The sequence below is a fragment of the Pollicipes pollicipes genome, unplaced genomic scaffold, assembly GCF_011947565.3.
Source record: "Pollicipes pollicipes isolate AB1234 unplaced genomic scaffold, Ppol_2.1 Scaffold_4740;HRSCAF=5597_pilon_pilon_pilon, whole genome shotgun sequence".
NCBI lineage: Eukaryota > Metazoa > Arthropoda > Thecostraca > Pollicipedomorpha > Pollicipedidae > Pollicipes > Pollicipes pollicipes.
Window position 1 is genome coordinate 34,950,789 of NW_023596545.1, and position 15,025 is coordinate 34,965,813.

Below are 15,025 nucleotides of genomic sequence, written 5' to 3' on the forward strand. Positions count from 1 at the left end.
CAGTTTGGTTACTTTTACTGCGGCTGGCGCGGGGTTGTGTAGTAGAAAGCACAATGCTTGCGCACGCTTTTAAACCCGGAGAAACGAGTAGCCATCCATGCAGAAGTAATATGGTATACTACAAGTCAGACGTAGTGACTTCTCAGTTAGTTAGCCACACGTAAGATGTCGACTTGTATCATTTTGTGAGGGCCCTGCTCGCACCCCACGTTGATTTGCCCCAGTTTCTCCTTGTGCCAGTTTCCAGCAGTTAATGCCTCACCCACGCCTTCTGCTGCAAGTAATGCCGTTTTATTTGCAGGTGCATCGTTAACGGAGGCGGAAAATGTCCATGAAATGTTGGCGATAACGGTACGTATGCGAGGCAGCGAGTTGAAGGGCTGTCGAGGCATCTGAATTCGGCCGGCGTGATTCGTTGTCATCACCTTAAAGTCGTAACGGTATTCAGGTAACCGTCGTTATCATCTTAAAGTTGTAACGGGATTCAGGTAACCGTCGTTATCATCTTAAAGTCGTAACGGTATTCAGGTAACCGTCGTTATCATCTTAAAGTCGTAACGGGATTCAGGTAACCGTCGTTACTATCTTAAAGTCGTAACGGTATTCAGGTAACCGTCGTTGTCATCTTAAAGTCGTACGGGATTCAGGTAACCGTCGTTATCATCTTAAAGTCGTAACGGGATTCAGGTAACCGTCGTTATCATCTTAAAGTCGTAACGGGATTCAGGTAACCGTCGTTATCATCTTAAAGTCGTAACGGGATTCAGGTAACCGTCGTTATCATCTTAAAGTCGTAACGGGATTCTGGTGACGCTCATCAAAGCCGATGCCGAATTGGAGGCATAATCGATGAGCCCAACCAGGAGCACTATGACAAACCACCACACGCTCATGACCGAGGGCGCGTTAAATAGCGTGGCTGGCACAACTGCTGCCAGCTGAAGAGTGTCGTGCACCTGTATTTGCGTGGTCGCGAGCCGCAACCCGCATGGTACCCATCAGCCACCTTCACGCCAGTGGTGGCGCGGCAGGGAGAAAAGGGAGCAAAATGATATTTTGTCCCCTCAGAATTTTGGGAGGGTTCCTTTCTGAGCTGATGGTTCTAAAGTCACAACAATTTACCAAAATTCAGGTCAAGGAGTCTCCTTGTCTGGGCTAGAAAGTACCGAATCGGGACCAGAAGGCACTTTTCTGCATCAAGAGACCCGCATTCTGGACCAAGAGGCCCTATTTTGTGTTAAGGAGACCCCTCGCTGGTTCAGGATGTCTCCGCAACCAGCTGAAGGTTTGCTGCTCTGGATTAGGAGGCATCTTCTTTATTGAATGAGGTTCTTTTCCAGACCAGGAGACTTCAATTCTAAACCAGGAGGATCCCACTAAACCAGGAGACCGCATCGCATGTGTCACAGGGCGGTTACTCCCGATCAGGACGGCCTGTTTTGGGATGATGAAACCTGTGCTAGATTCAGAGCTCCCTTCTATCAATCGGAAAATCCCCGTTCTGGATTTGGGGTCGCCTCTGTCAATCAGAAGGATCCTGTTCTGGATAAGAAGGCTCCTCTATGCATCAGAAGCCCCTTTTATGGGGTTCTGTGACAAACTGCTACAACACAAACTTCTACCGACAAAAATGTTATGGCATTACTTCTATTGCAAATACCGTTACTTACACACAACATCACTGGTTCCGAAAACATACGTGACATTAGTGCTACGCGACAAAATTTACGCTTCAAAAACCTTTACTTGTCATTACCTGCATTGCAAAAACTTTTACAGCCACTGCTTATACACGGCATTGCTTCTACTGCAAGGAGTTTTACGCGGCATGAATGTTACACGCCAAAAGTTATACTTTCAAACCGTCTTACTGTCATCATTTTTACTCCTAAAAGTTGTACAGGCTTTACGTATGCGTAACATTATCTCTACTGCTAATACTTGTCATGGACGGTCAAATGGGTGCACATCTGGCCGGGGTGAAAGAACAGTTCACAGGCTAGGAGGGAACCCTACTTGGGTAGAACTGCGATTGAATGTACCTGGTGCTGATACGAAAAGTTAGGTATTTATTATATGATGTTGTTTTGTCGATATGTGGTGCTTGGCGTATCCATATGGTCAGAAAAGAAAGCAAATTTTCATGACGGTTTTAACTGTTTCATGTATTAGTTTTGTCCTGTGGCACTAGAGCCTTATAAAGTCATTGTAATGTACATCAGACCAGGGGTGTAGTTTCGTTTTCAGCCAGGGACTCAATCCACACTTCCTCTGTCGAAGAGGGCGTCGATAAATAGGGAGGGGGGGGGGGGAGGGTCATAGGAGGGTGATAGGATGTCACGTAGAACTATTGTCGTGCGTCTGTCAATCGCAATATTTACAGCAGCGATGGGGTGTGGGCAGCATCATTTGGCCGGGCGAAGTCAGACGCGCACCCGCAGTCTGATTTCGCCCAGCCAATTGTCTCCATGTGTTTGTTTCCTCTGCAGGATTTTGGCGAGGTTAACCTATGAGTTGGAGTGCTGACGGCAATCTTCTGTGGAGCACAACCTGTGTAGTATTGCACAAATGTCTACTAAGGCCCTTACGTTGTACATACTAATAGGGATAAGCTTTTCAAATGTAGGCATTTATTTCGTTTAAGTTTTGTCGCACTTATGTCAGATACAACTCATTCCAGTGGGAGCAGAGGCGTAGTTTTGCAACATGAGTTGGGCGGAGAGGGGGGGAGGGTTCGAACAGTGAAAAATGTCCAAACCAGCCCTCAAAATGTGCCGACAAACAGGTTTTTCCCGGACTTCGCACATTTTCTTCTCAGAGTGGGAAGAGGTTGAAGCCCCCGCTCCCCATGCTGACACCCCTAAGTAAAAGTAATGTCGCGTATATGTAAAGACTGTGTAGGTCTACTGTACAAGTAATGGCTGGTATCTGTGCTAGCAGTAGAAGTCATGCCTCGTATAAGTAAAAACTGCATAAGTTTTTGCAGCATGTATAATGGTGAGTTTTTGAAGTTTGCATTTTGTCGCGCAGCACTCATGACGCTTATAAGTATTTACAGTGGAAGTAAAGTTGCGTACAAGTAAAGTACAGCGCGTTTAAATTTTTGCAATAGAAGAAATGTCGCGTTTAATCGTATCCGTAGTCGTATCGTAATGATATCGTAGCACTCTTGTTGGTAGCAGTTTTGCCGTAGCACTAATGTCGTGACATCCTTTTATGGAACAGAAGACTCTGCCCTGAGATATGAAGGCCTTTGGCTGGATCGGGAATCCCATGTATTAATCGGAAGACCCCTACTCGAGATTTCTTAATGTCGGCATTTAATCGAACGAACAATGGAGCACATAATAACAATTTAACCAGGGGAACGTGTTCCACCGGTCTTGGAAAAGACGCCTTCCAGAAGACCCTTGCGCTGAGGTGCCATTTTGTCCGGGACGCCCCTGGAAGGTTCTGCCACCTCCTCAACAGAATATCCGGGGGCCACCCCTGGCTCAGCAAAGCGGTAAAAACGGGCGGTCAACGTTGTCGGGGTGATCGATGATCCATTGTTTCCATTCAGCCTTTGTTTTGAACTCCCCCCCCCCCCCCCGCCTAATGCTGGGGTCTCGCTCGGCTGCATCCGAACGTCCTAGGGTTTTCGGATTTCTTCTCGCACGTCGCGCGAATTCCGCGCACGGCAGCCATCTGCTCGAGTCCCATGTATCACCACAAAACTAATATCCCGGGTCCGCACCGCCTGTCCAACGGCCTGCTCCTTTTTCGTGGGCATATACTTCAGCTGGCAGTAATTGCCAATCCCATCCGTGCAAAACAAGCGTATCCAAAACACTGAAACGCGTGCTAACCGAACAATGGAAGCAACCCCTTCCGCAAACAATGCGATTAGCGGCGCGAATATTAAGTGCCGCCAAAAATGGGGTGCCGCCAGTGGCTGGCACGGCGAACAATATGGCGCCGGCTTTATGTAGCTAATAAAGTGGCCCAGGCAGTTCTGATGAACATTTAATAAGTTGATATTAAATCTGGCGGAAATGTCAGCTTTCGGAACGATACAGACGGGGCTGAGAGGCCGTCGAGATTGGAGGGTAGGAGGAGGGGAGGCGGCGCAAATCACGGGCCCTCTCCTGTAACAGTAATCCGCGCAGCACACGCCGCCACAGCCGCGGACCGCGTACGGTCGGCGGACGACCTTCGCTCTCTGGCGGCGCCGCAGAGCCCCGCGACCCGGCGCCCTCGCGGGCCGCCCGCGGCGGTGAGCGGTTCGGAACGGGGGCGACGGGGCCCAATGGGTCCGCCGATGGTATACGGCCGCATCCAGGCGTACCCGAGCGAGTGCAGCCAGCTGTGGGACCTCACCAACACCGAGTACGGCTTCTACGGTGGCTACGGCTGGGACCAGCCCGACCTGATCGGGCTCCATGATCTCTGGAGCGCCCAGCCTCGCCTCGCCTCCTGCATGATCCAGCACAGGTGAGGCCGCGCAGGTCGTCTCCGTTTTTAACAATGCGTTTCGATTCGTGGTCACAGCTGTGAGCAAACTGGTATGTCAGATCAAATTCGTGCCCAAATCCTGATCCAATTTGTAAGACACACATTACAGCCTGCAAATGAGCTTTATAGGCAAGGTGTGAGTCGCCGCAAAGCTTGTTCTCCTTATTTACACCTAAAATAAATCATGCCCGTAGCTTACATAATGGAAAATATATGACGTCAAGTGTGCCCATGTGTGACGCCAAGTTCGCAGGCTTGGTTCATGCATATGCAGTGCGCATACATGGACTTAGCTCGCCGAACGCTCGAGAGGTCAAGGCAAAAGTCAGGAAAATGCTACGGTAGCAAATTCATTGCCCTTGCTCATAGGTTGCTTGTCCAGGTAATTTGTTTTTGTTACTGGAGGTGAGGTGAGTGTGGCAGCTTGGTATACTTCCTGCTTGCCGATTCCGTAACAACAGGGCTTGGATTGCGTTTTCTTCTTCACCTTCGCCTGCTCAGCTATGAACGTATATTTTGGTAGAGCGGATGTCTTAACACGCGCCCGGGTGGCCGGCTTGACACCCTTCGCTCGGTGGGGGGTCAATTTGACCCCCCCCCCTTGAGATCTCGGGAATTAAGAAACCTAGAGCCACCAAATTCACAGGGTGTATTGACCTCTACGTGAACTCCTTTAGGTAAAATTTTCAAGTTCCTAAACTATGACCCTTGTGTCAAACAAGGTCAAACAAGGTCATGTTCCAGGTTGGTCTTCAACGTGCCTCCAGAACCTAGATAACCGTTTCTAAGCAAAACGTCACATGCTCATTCAAGGTCAGCAACCTTGATTGATCTTTTGAAGGCCAAGGTAACTAAAATCATACAAGATTGCTTTGAGTTTTGCATTTGAATAAGTGACAAAGGATACTCTATGCAGTATGCTCCTAAAACAAAATGTTGACCTGGGTCATTTTAGTTCAACGACCTATTCTGACCTCTGAGAAATCCATGTGAGATGTATGATACGGTTCCTGCCATCAATAAATTCGAAATGAGCAGCAGAAACTATTCCATACAGCAATCCCTAGAGTAACAAAAAGGTTGGTTTTGACCTTGGTGTGACCTTCATGCCTGACCTTTGGTCAATGTAATTTGCTCATTCCACTGTTGTGTTGCCTAAGCAAACATCTCAGAGATGTATCGCTTCCTTTAACACTCTGTTGTTGGATCAGGTCGAAAAGTTCCCTAGAAATGGCCGTCGCTGAAACCATGACCTGACTTTGACCTGGTATAGGTCATCAACTTTACCAGTTCCATCCAAATTTTTGATGCCAAACAATTGCTATTCGACTGTCTACAGCTATGCAAAATTTGGCGCGGCTTCGCCGCGCCTTTCGGAAATAATTCTGGAAAAACCTTTGGGGGATCAATTTGACCCCCATCCGAGCGCGTGTTAATAAACGAATGTCTTCATAACTTAATTAAAGTTATACAAACTGAGGGACATGCAAGCACACTATGTGAGATGTGCATGCTTTTGAAGCCTAGGCTGACAGCATACAGGAGTTATTATCAAAATGAGGATATTTGGTACCCGGTGTGGAACTCGGGAGGTAGAAAGCTGACAATTTCGTCACATGTTTTGGTAAATGTAGCGCGGCAATTTCTTGGAATTATTGAAGTTCGGATGTCAGCTGTCAAGTCCGGTATTCCGTGCTCTTAACCCATCATATCAGGCACGAGTGATGCTTAGGAAAGTCACTGGGGCTGCAACAATCATGTTGCGCTTTTTAGGCTATCCTTTTGATGCATTGCCTTATGTCTTCTTGTGACTGTTTATGACGAGATGGCATATATATATATATATATATATATATATATATATATATATATATATATATATATATATTATGATTTTGTTTGCTGCACGTTAGTTACCTGTACCGTGTCGAGATGTTGCGAATAACCATATTCTGCCACAATATAGTAATTATACTGTATACTTTGGAGATGTGCCGTGACAGTCTTTCTCATAGTTCCGTATCAGAAGGTCAGAGTTGTTTCCCTTTTGTTACAGGTAGGTAATCTTCCATTTTTGCTCATCAGCTTTCCATCGTTGAGCGTTGATCAGGTTTCAAGTAAGAAGGCTACAAATATTTTATTCTCAGCGCGATTACGATCTCACTTAGTAAAACATGTATTTATACATGAACTTGTGCATTTTATCATCGATGATGCGCGGGTTTTAAACCACTCGGAAAGCGTAAGTGAAGCATTGTGAAGCGAAATTTCACTCAATGCCAAGTCCTTTTGAAATGATCTTGGAGATCTATCCCAATGCATACGTTCATACAAGTTGTGATGCGTGCAGCTTTCACTACGGAAAGTGAAACTTTCTTCCATGGGGAGTGGCGGTGCCAAGATGATGCGCTCCTCCATTGGAGGAGACTGCATGCGTGTTGCCATTCGTGATGGTCTGCTGTGCGTCTTTCCGTGCCATTCGTGATGGTACGCTGCGCGTCTTTCCGTGCTATCCGTGATGGTCTGCTGTGTCTTTCCGTGCCATTCGTGATGGTCCGCAGTCCGTCTTTCCGTGCCATTTCGACGTACGTCTTGCTGTGGACTCACTATCCGCTGTGCATGACTACTCAGAACTAGTAAGTACAGCAAACATGCTGCTTTTCTGATGGTGATGGTGTCAAATAACACCCATTGCAATGGGTGTTATTTGATCTCTTTAATCTTGAACATACCCCACGAAATTCATGAACCGAGCCTGTGAGCCATTTTGCATTCGTTGCTTCTGTAAAATTTGATTAAAAGAGCGCGTCGTAAAATTCCCCCGTCTGACTTCTGATAACTTAACTAAAAGTTAGAGGTGGGGAAGTGATGGCTTGCGGGACTCATAAGCCACATAGCACGTCAGCAATTAACTTCATAACACGCGCCCGTGTGGCCGGTTGGATACCCATCGCTCTGGTGGGGGTCAATTTGACCCTTCTGAGATCTCCGGAACTAAGAGGGTTAGAGGCACCACATTCACAGGGTGTGTTGACCTGTATGTGAACCTACTTTAATCAAATTTGGAGGTTCCTAGGGCATGAAATTCGGGTCAAATCAGGTCAAACAAGGTCAAACTCCAAGCCGGTCTCCAAAGTGTCTCCAGAACCTAGATACCTGTTCTGAGCAAAAGGTCACATGCTCATTTAAGATCACTGACCTTCTTTGACCTTTGGGAGGTCATGGTGACCAGAATCATAGAAGACTGCTTTGAGTTTTGCATTTGAATAAGCAACAAAGATTACGCTAACCAGTATGTTCCTAAAAACGAAATATTGACCTTGGTCACGTTAGTTCAGTGGCCTATTCTGACCTTTAACAAGTCCATAGAAGGTTTTTTATGCGGTTTTCGTTATCAATCAATTTGAAACGGGCACCAGAAACTACCCCATGAAGCCAAGCCGTAGAATAATAAAACAGGTTGGTTTTGACCTGGTCTGACTTTCATAGCTGGCCTTAAGTCATTGGAATTTGGTCATTCAATTGTGTTGCCCAAGAAAATATATCAGAGATGTATGGCTTCGTGCAACACTCCGCTGTTCCATCAGATTGAGCGATTCACAAGAAATTGAATTTGCCCAATCCATGGCCTGATTTTGACCTACCGTAGGTCAGCGACCTTACAAGGTACATTTCGTTTTTCGATGCCGCAAGATCCGCTATTTAATTGTCTACAGCCATGCAAAATTTGGCGCGGCTACTCCGCAACGTTCGGAGACCATTCCGGAAAACCCCAAGGGGGGGGGGGAGAGTCAATTTCAACCCCCGTCCGAGCGCGTGTCAAGATTGGCTCAGACCCACGTAGGAACTGCATGAATATTAATACCTGCTACCAGTCTTGCCGCCTTAGTGAAAGGCGTAGCAAGCTGAAACGATACAAATTTGACATTTGGCTGCAATAATATTATTGTTCCAGGCAACGATTCTACGACCTCAGAAGGGAGCACGTTTATGCCATTACTAAGGCAGTGATAATGTAAACCATGCTTCTATAACGAAGCGATCCTGACGGCCAACTATAACACCAGCCCGCTGTCGGGTTTTGAGCTTCCACGGCGCTTCGCTGCTGGGTTGTTCGTCACTTCGTTGTGTCGCTGAGGCCACCAGCGCCGTGCAAACGCTGTCAGGATGCCGCGATTGCTCGCAATGGGTCAATATCGCAGTGCGAGCGATCGCGATTGCTCGCACTACGATTGCTCGCACTACGATGCCGCGATTGCTCGCAGTGTGTCAGTATCGCAGTGCGAGCAATCGCGGCTGCATGGCATAGCATGCATAGCATACTGCCCAGGCTACTGACATCGCGCCGATGCTGCCGTGCCGCTGAGACTGTTGACACCGCACGCGACCCGTGCTGACGTCCACCGCGCTGTTTACGCCGTGTCGACGGGCAGCGCTGTGCCCAGGCCCGGTTCGCTGCAGCCGCCGCCCACCAAGAAGATGCGGCGCAGGGTGGCGTCGATGGCGCAGCGGCGCGCCGCCAACATCCGAGAGAGGAGGCGCATGCTCAGCCTGAACGAGGCGTTCGACCGACTGCGCCGCAAGGTGGGGCATTGCAGGCCGCGTACGGCCCTATGGGCGCACTGTACCTGGGTTGGCAAATCATCTTGTCCACTTTCATACGCATGACCAGGACTTCCCTCGGTGAGACGGGGGAGCACTGTCAAATTTTGTCCCAACTAATGCGAATCTGGACTGAATTTCTGCGGGTTTGTCCATTATCAAGTGTAAACATCTTAGCTTCGTCCCTGTCCAGCCGCGCACTTAACTCACTGTTCACGCCCGAATGTGACACATTGGGAGGCGGGGGGCGTGCGCCGGGGTGCTTCAGGGGTGACGGTGCTGCGCTCGCCAGGTGCCGACGTTCGCCTACGAGAAGCGGCTGTCGCGCATCGAGACGCTCCGGCTGGCCATCACGTACATCGCCTTCATGGGGGAGCTGCTCAGCGGACAGCAGGAGGGCGGCGAGCAGCACCTGAGCTGCCGGCCGCTGCCCACCCCCTGCTACCCCTGCCCGGCCGGGGTGCCCTTCAGTCAGCTGCGCTCCATCTGAGCTGCCGGCCGCTGCCCACCCCCGCTACCCCTGCCCGGCCGGGATGCCCTTCGGTCAGCTGCGCTCTACCTGAGCTGCCGGCCGCTGCCCGCCTACCCACCCCTGCCCGGGTTGACGTCTCTCCCTACTCCTTGCGGCTCCGAGTGTCCGTCAGTCAGCTGCGCGTGCTCTGCCCTCCGTGCTACTGCTTGCTGACGATTGCGGGTGTTACATTGTAGCTTCGCCCCGCTCAAATCTGAACGGCGGTAGCGGAGTAGATAACGCGATGCGTCGTGCACCCGTTCCGCGGTCTTCCAAACACAGAAATACGTTTTCATGTTTGCTGTGAAGGCATTTGTTGTGAGGAGCAGCTAGGCCTCGATGCGGTGACGCAATACGAGTGGACCAGAACGATACGTTTTTATAGTGTGAGTTTGCCTTGATTGTGCTTATTATTCGTAAGAATTTCTTTGCTCGTGCCAACATCGACATAAGTTTGCTTGTGCTGATGATGTTCACAACATACAATGCCAATGGCATATAAAACACACGCATTTTTTATCCAGCGTCTGGTGCGTACATGTACGACGCAGCCGAAGAAAGATTTGGAAGGAAAGATTTCCTATCATGGTATGACGATGGTTGCAGCAGTCGACCGTCAGCCGGGGTAGATTTCACGTGCCAGATCAGCAACACGCCTTTGGCGGCACGGCACGAAATAAGTGATGACAGAGATGATTACCTCCATGCAGATGTTACCGAAACATTAGCTAACCGAAACATGGGCACATGCTACTTTCATGACCTCCGCCTGGTGGAGGTGTACTGATGCTCTGTGTCCGCGCTCTGCATAGGGATCTGTGATTGACATATTAAAGGGAATGTTTCACGGTTGAAGATGTTAAAGCAAGCAACAGGTATGATGAAACAAGCTCACTTATAACTATTGGTATACTTTTTAAGTGTAAAAGACTGCACTAAACAGCACAATTCTCTGTATAGTAAATATGCTCCAATGCATACTTTATACAATGCATACCTCAACCATACTTTATACATATGGTAAACACATATGCATATGGTAAACACAGGAGAGAAATGAAAACCATGTTATTACATTTCGTTGAATTTGTGTGATAATAGTTTCATGTTCGCATGTCTTTTTACCTCAAGGAAGTGTTTCAAGTTTTCATAGTCTTTATCACACGAACATTTTAACGCACTAGTGTGTTGCAAACATTGCAGAGCACACACGTTGGAAAAACAATGCAAGTGAAATGTACTGTCTTCATAGTGGTGAGCGGGGAGTCAAATGATATTTTTCCCGCTGGTTCGGCTACTTCTAACCCAAATTCTGAGCTGTTCGGACGGATTTCGAGAAACTCACCCCTGCTCAAAATCGTATGCGTCTGATGTAACAATAAATGAAAAGCCAAAAAGTTGGCCAAGCCTTTAACCACCTCTGAGCTTGCCTAGGATCTGAAAATGTAATCAATGAGATGAATTATGATGAGCAAATAAACAACGCAGATGACGAGCCACAAATCTTGTTTCACGCATTCCCATAACCACGCAATATGTACACTATATGTATCCCACTAAAAATAACATTGCTATGTGAAACAAGACCTTGTATAGACATTCGCTCAGCTCATGCCTTTGGTTCAACAACATTCTAGAAGAATGCTAGGCCTGGCAATTAGCATCGTGCATCGGTCGAGGACGTTGAATGCCGGCTGCCCATTATTGTCAACATCGGTGCTGTGGGAGCAAGGTGAACTTTGAGGATCACTTCATCCGAGGGTCATTCATCTGGAATCATGTTAAGGTATATAAGACCTGAAAGCTCTATAAGCACTGCAAATGTAAGCTCTGTGGGTACTGAATACATGTGAACAGAGACGCTACAAAACTGTAGGAGTTTGTTTTGTCGCGCCTGCATGATAGATGCCACCAATTGCTTTTATTGAGTTTGGAAAAGTTTCGGTAGGAGGAGATCCGTACGACTGTCTTTTTTGTCTGTTGCGTCTATGTTACCTATGAATCGACTGGGGGGGGGGAAGGGGGGGGGGTGAAGGAGTGGTCATTTCGACAAACACTGCAAAAATAAACTGCTGTCTAATCAAACGGTCCGCATTTGAGATGCTCGCCTATAGTGTCTGAAAATTCAATGATGGTGTAGTTGGCGGTTACAAAAGTACAACCCCGTCGAAAGCATTGCTGGTGGGGCCGGGCCAAGCCGGAGCAGTGACGTCACAAAAAGGATGGTTACTTGGCGTCAGGACTCCAGAGGCCTGCAGCATGGATTGAGACATTGCATGTAGAGGTGCGTGGCCGCAGGTCAGCGCATGTTGCCCATGGGAAAATGTCGCCCAGGTCCGCGCCAGCGTCCGTAATCAAACACTTACGGGAATCAAAAGCGTAGCAGATATTTGGGTTTTATCATACCGCCGCTGCTTTGGGTCGTTAGTCCAGTGTGAAGATTTGGTTTACGTCGTAGGTATTCCGTCGTTTAAGAGGAAAATAAATGCAGATTCGTCTGTTCGCCATTTATTGCGTATTTCTTCAGTTCCATAAAAAGTATTGACTTGAGCGCGAACGGTTCGTTCCCGCTTTACGCAGTTATTGGAAACACAAACATGTAAATCGAACATTCTGGTCAAGCAAAGGATTCATTTCTTACTGAGTGCTTCGTTTCATAAAGCATGACTGGCTGAATAGTCGTGCGCTAAACATTTCATGATCCGACGTCTCATGAACACCCATAACAACGTCTCAAATAACATCATTTGCTAAATTCTTATTGTTAACTGTACAGCACGCAGACACCCTACTTAGGCCATTGTTGTCCCTATGCAGCACCGCAATACTGGAACCTGAAGTAATCAACTCAAACAAAGTTCAGCAGGTCATGTGGTCGACAAGCTTGCAGGGCAAACATACGGTTGTTTTTCACAGAACCGTAAAGTGCAAAATCAGACGTATGGTGTTTTAATGAATTCGTTTTATGAGACTTTAAGGCACCGACACCAATGACGCTCGGTTCCAAAATCGCCCGCTCTGGACACTGGAACATGTGTGATGGTCACGGATGATCGTAACATAAAAAGGCTGTTGCTAAAAGCTTTGTTTCCTGCCTCAAAATGCTATCACAAACCAAACACAAAAGAAATGTACTATGTCAACTTTGGAAATGGTAATTCCGATCGGCGAAAAATGACTGTTAACAATACAGCAAAAGACGTGAGCCTGGGCAGTGGACCTGGGCCGTGGCCTGCGATAAGCTCTAACATCTGAACCAGGCACTGACGGGGCGACGCGGAAAACATCCAACGAGGCGCTGAGCCAGAGTGAAGCGAAGCACATCTGGACTCGGGCACGCTTGACGCCATCAATGCCAGCTGAGAGTTCAGCAGCTTGCTCCCGCGGATCCGCCAGCGTCATCGGCAGGTCTGTCCGGAGCAGATCGGATGGGGTTCTTCACTCTGAAACATCACAAGTCGCGCGTACATAATGCGTACCACAGCTGTGCATGGCTATGATTGTGCGTGTTTTGTGCAGCAAGCATCGATACATTACGAGAACCTGGTTTGTTTATGCTGCTCCCGTGGGTCTCTTCAGAGGTCAAATCTAGATGGAGGACCCACAGTGTTGTAGTCAGCAAACCATGAGACGAGAGACTTTTGCACCGGCGTTCCAGCTGATGTCACTTTCACGTGTTCATTGCTGATTGATCGGGGCACAGCGCAGATTATTTGACGCACCCACATCCAGGACACGCCGGACGGCATTCGCCTAGGACGGCATAGGGGCCCCTTCAGCTAAAGGGGTCCACGTTGTCTTTATAGGAACACCGCTTTTCATTGCGGTGACCTGTTCAAGCCCAAAATCCAATTCTGATTTCTCGGGGCCCTTTTTGGGGGTTTTAGAAACCCATTGACGTGTTCAACTGCCAAAAAACACTGAGGCTTTTGGCCCCAGCGGTTTCTGATACTCCCAGAGGGTATGGGTGGAAACCTGACCCCACATATCCCCTCTGGTATGCCACTGAAGAGCGGGAGACATTATAAGCTTCGCTCTCACACTCACAGCTGTCAGCGGCCTATGAAGCTGAGGCCGGCTGGGGCTGTGAGGGTGGCGAGGGCAGCGGACCCTGCGCCGCCAAGGCCTCCCGCTCCTCCTCCACGAGGCCCTCCAGCAGCTCAGGGTGCGTCAAGAAGAAGCTGGGTGTGTTACCGCCCTGTAAACCCAGGCACCATCACACAGACTAACGGAGTGTGGGGGCGGGGGGGGGGAGGGTATACCGGTGGGGGCACGTAATGCTATTTAATAACCTCTGGGTGACACATTGCTTCCCAACTGAGTTGGTGACGCCATACCTGTGCTGGGATGCTACTCTGGCCAAACTCGGGCATTTATATTAGAATATGAATAATTCGAGTCACAAGAAGACATTCGCGAATGGAGACTTACGTTATTTGGCCCCTTTGGTTTGTCTTTTAGCATAATGGCGAATGGACGAAAAACGCTGCGACGATGATATGTGCTGTCTGACAGATGCTGAATTATGATGTCTATATCATGTATAATTTTGTTCAGATGCATAACGTCTGACAGATAAGCTGTAGAAAGCAGATCAGAGTACGAAAAGGTCATGGAAGCCTGATGAGAAGCTACCCTAACCTGCTGTTAAGCGTGTGAAGTTCTCCGCATGCTGTCATATGGACTACAGCGCAGTGTGCATGTACATAAAGTACTTCAAGCATAGGTATCGCGATGGCTACGTATACTTTTTCGAAATCATCTGCACCGCCCACCACTCATGCAACTCGACATAATTCATCCCACGAATCTCCGTAATCGAAGTCTAGTCCACACGACATCTCAAAGCATCTAGCATGGCGTACCAGGTGTTTCACTTGGCGCGATTTTGCCGATGGTTTCCACCTGACTCATTCTCATGGCGTAGTGTATTGGTGTCCGCTCCATCTGAGGGGACATCAGCTATCTTTATTCCAAGCATAGGGGACAACTGACGCCGTCAGAGAGCAGCAGCTTGATTTTACAAGACAGCTGCCTCCCCCGGGTGTGCCGCTATCGCTGCGTAGACAGCGAGGGGTCCTTGCGCCGGCTGGCCACGGCTGAGTGGAAGCGGCGAGCCTACCCGGGGGAACCCTCCGCAGCGGAAGCATCACTGCAGGCGCCGGCTTTATGACGGGATATTGACTTTGTGACGAATGATACGTGTCAGAGGAGAGGGGATTATTGCCAATCTGGAAAACAAGTGGAAGAGATTAGGGAGGAAACAAAGGAATTAGTCTGCGATTTCCGCAGATGGCATTAACGTTGCGTCCATGCGCACGACGAGGTGCTGCAACAGTGCGCCGTTCTTGCAATCTTTTATCAATAGCAATCATTAGCGATCTGTTTTAAAGAATGCAACCACTCAATAGCAATGAA

General features: G+C 48.5%; 1 protein-coding gene and 1 long non-coding RNA gene across 2 annotated transcripts; one reads left to right on the forward strand and one right to left on the reverse strand.

The window, feature by feature from the left end:
• Positions 1-4,106: 4,106 nt before the first annotated feature.
• Positions 4,107-10,182, forward strand: LOC119099378 (pancreas transcription factor 1 subunit alpha). Its single transcript, XM_037222515.1, has 3 exons — positions 4,107-4,473; positions 8,928-9,078; positions 9,389-10,182. Exons 1-3 carry the CDS (start codon positions 4,289-4,291, stop codon positions 9,584-9,586), a joined length of 534 nt encoding a protein of 177 aa, XP_037078410.1. The 5' UTR covers positions 4,107-4,288; the 3' UTR covers positions 9,587-10,182.
• A 1,917-nt stretch (positions 10,183-12,099) lies between these two features.
• Positions 12,100-13,797, reverse strand: LOC119099380 (uncharacterized). Its single transcript, XR_005094355.1, has 2 exons — positions 13,655-13,797; positions 12,100-13,050 (listed from the first exon to the last, which is right to left on the reverse strand). It is a non-coding gene; the product is annotated as an uncharacterized LOC119099380 (long non-coding RNA).
• Positions 13,798-15,025: the final 1,228 nt, after the last annotated feature.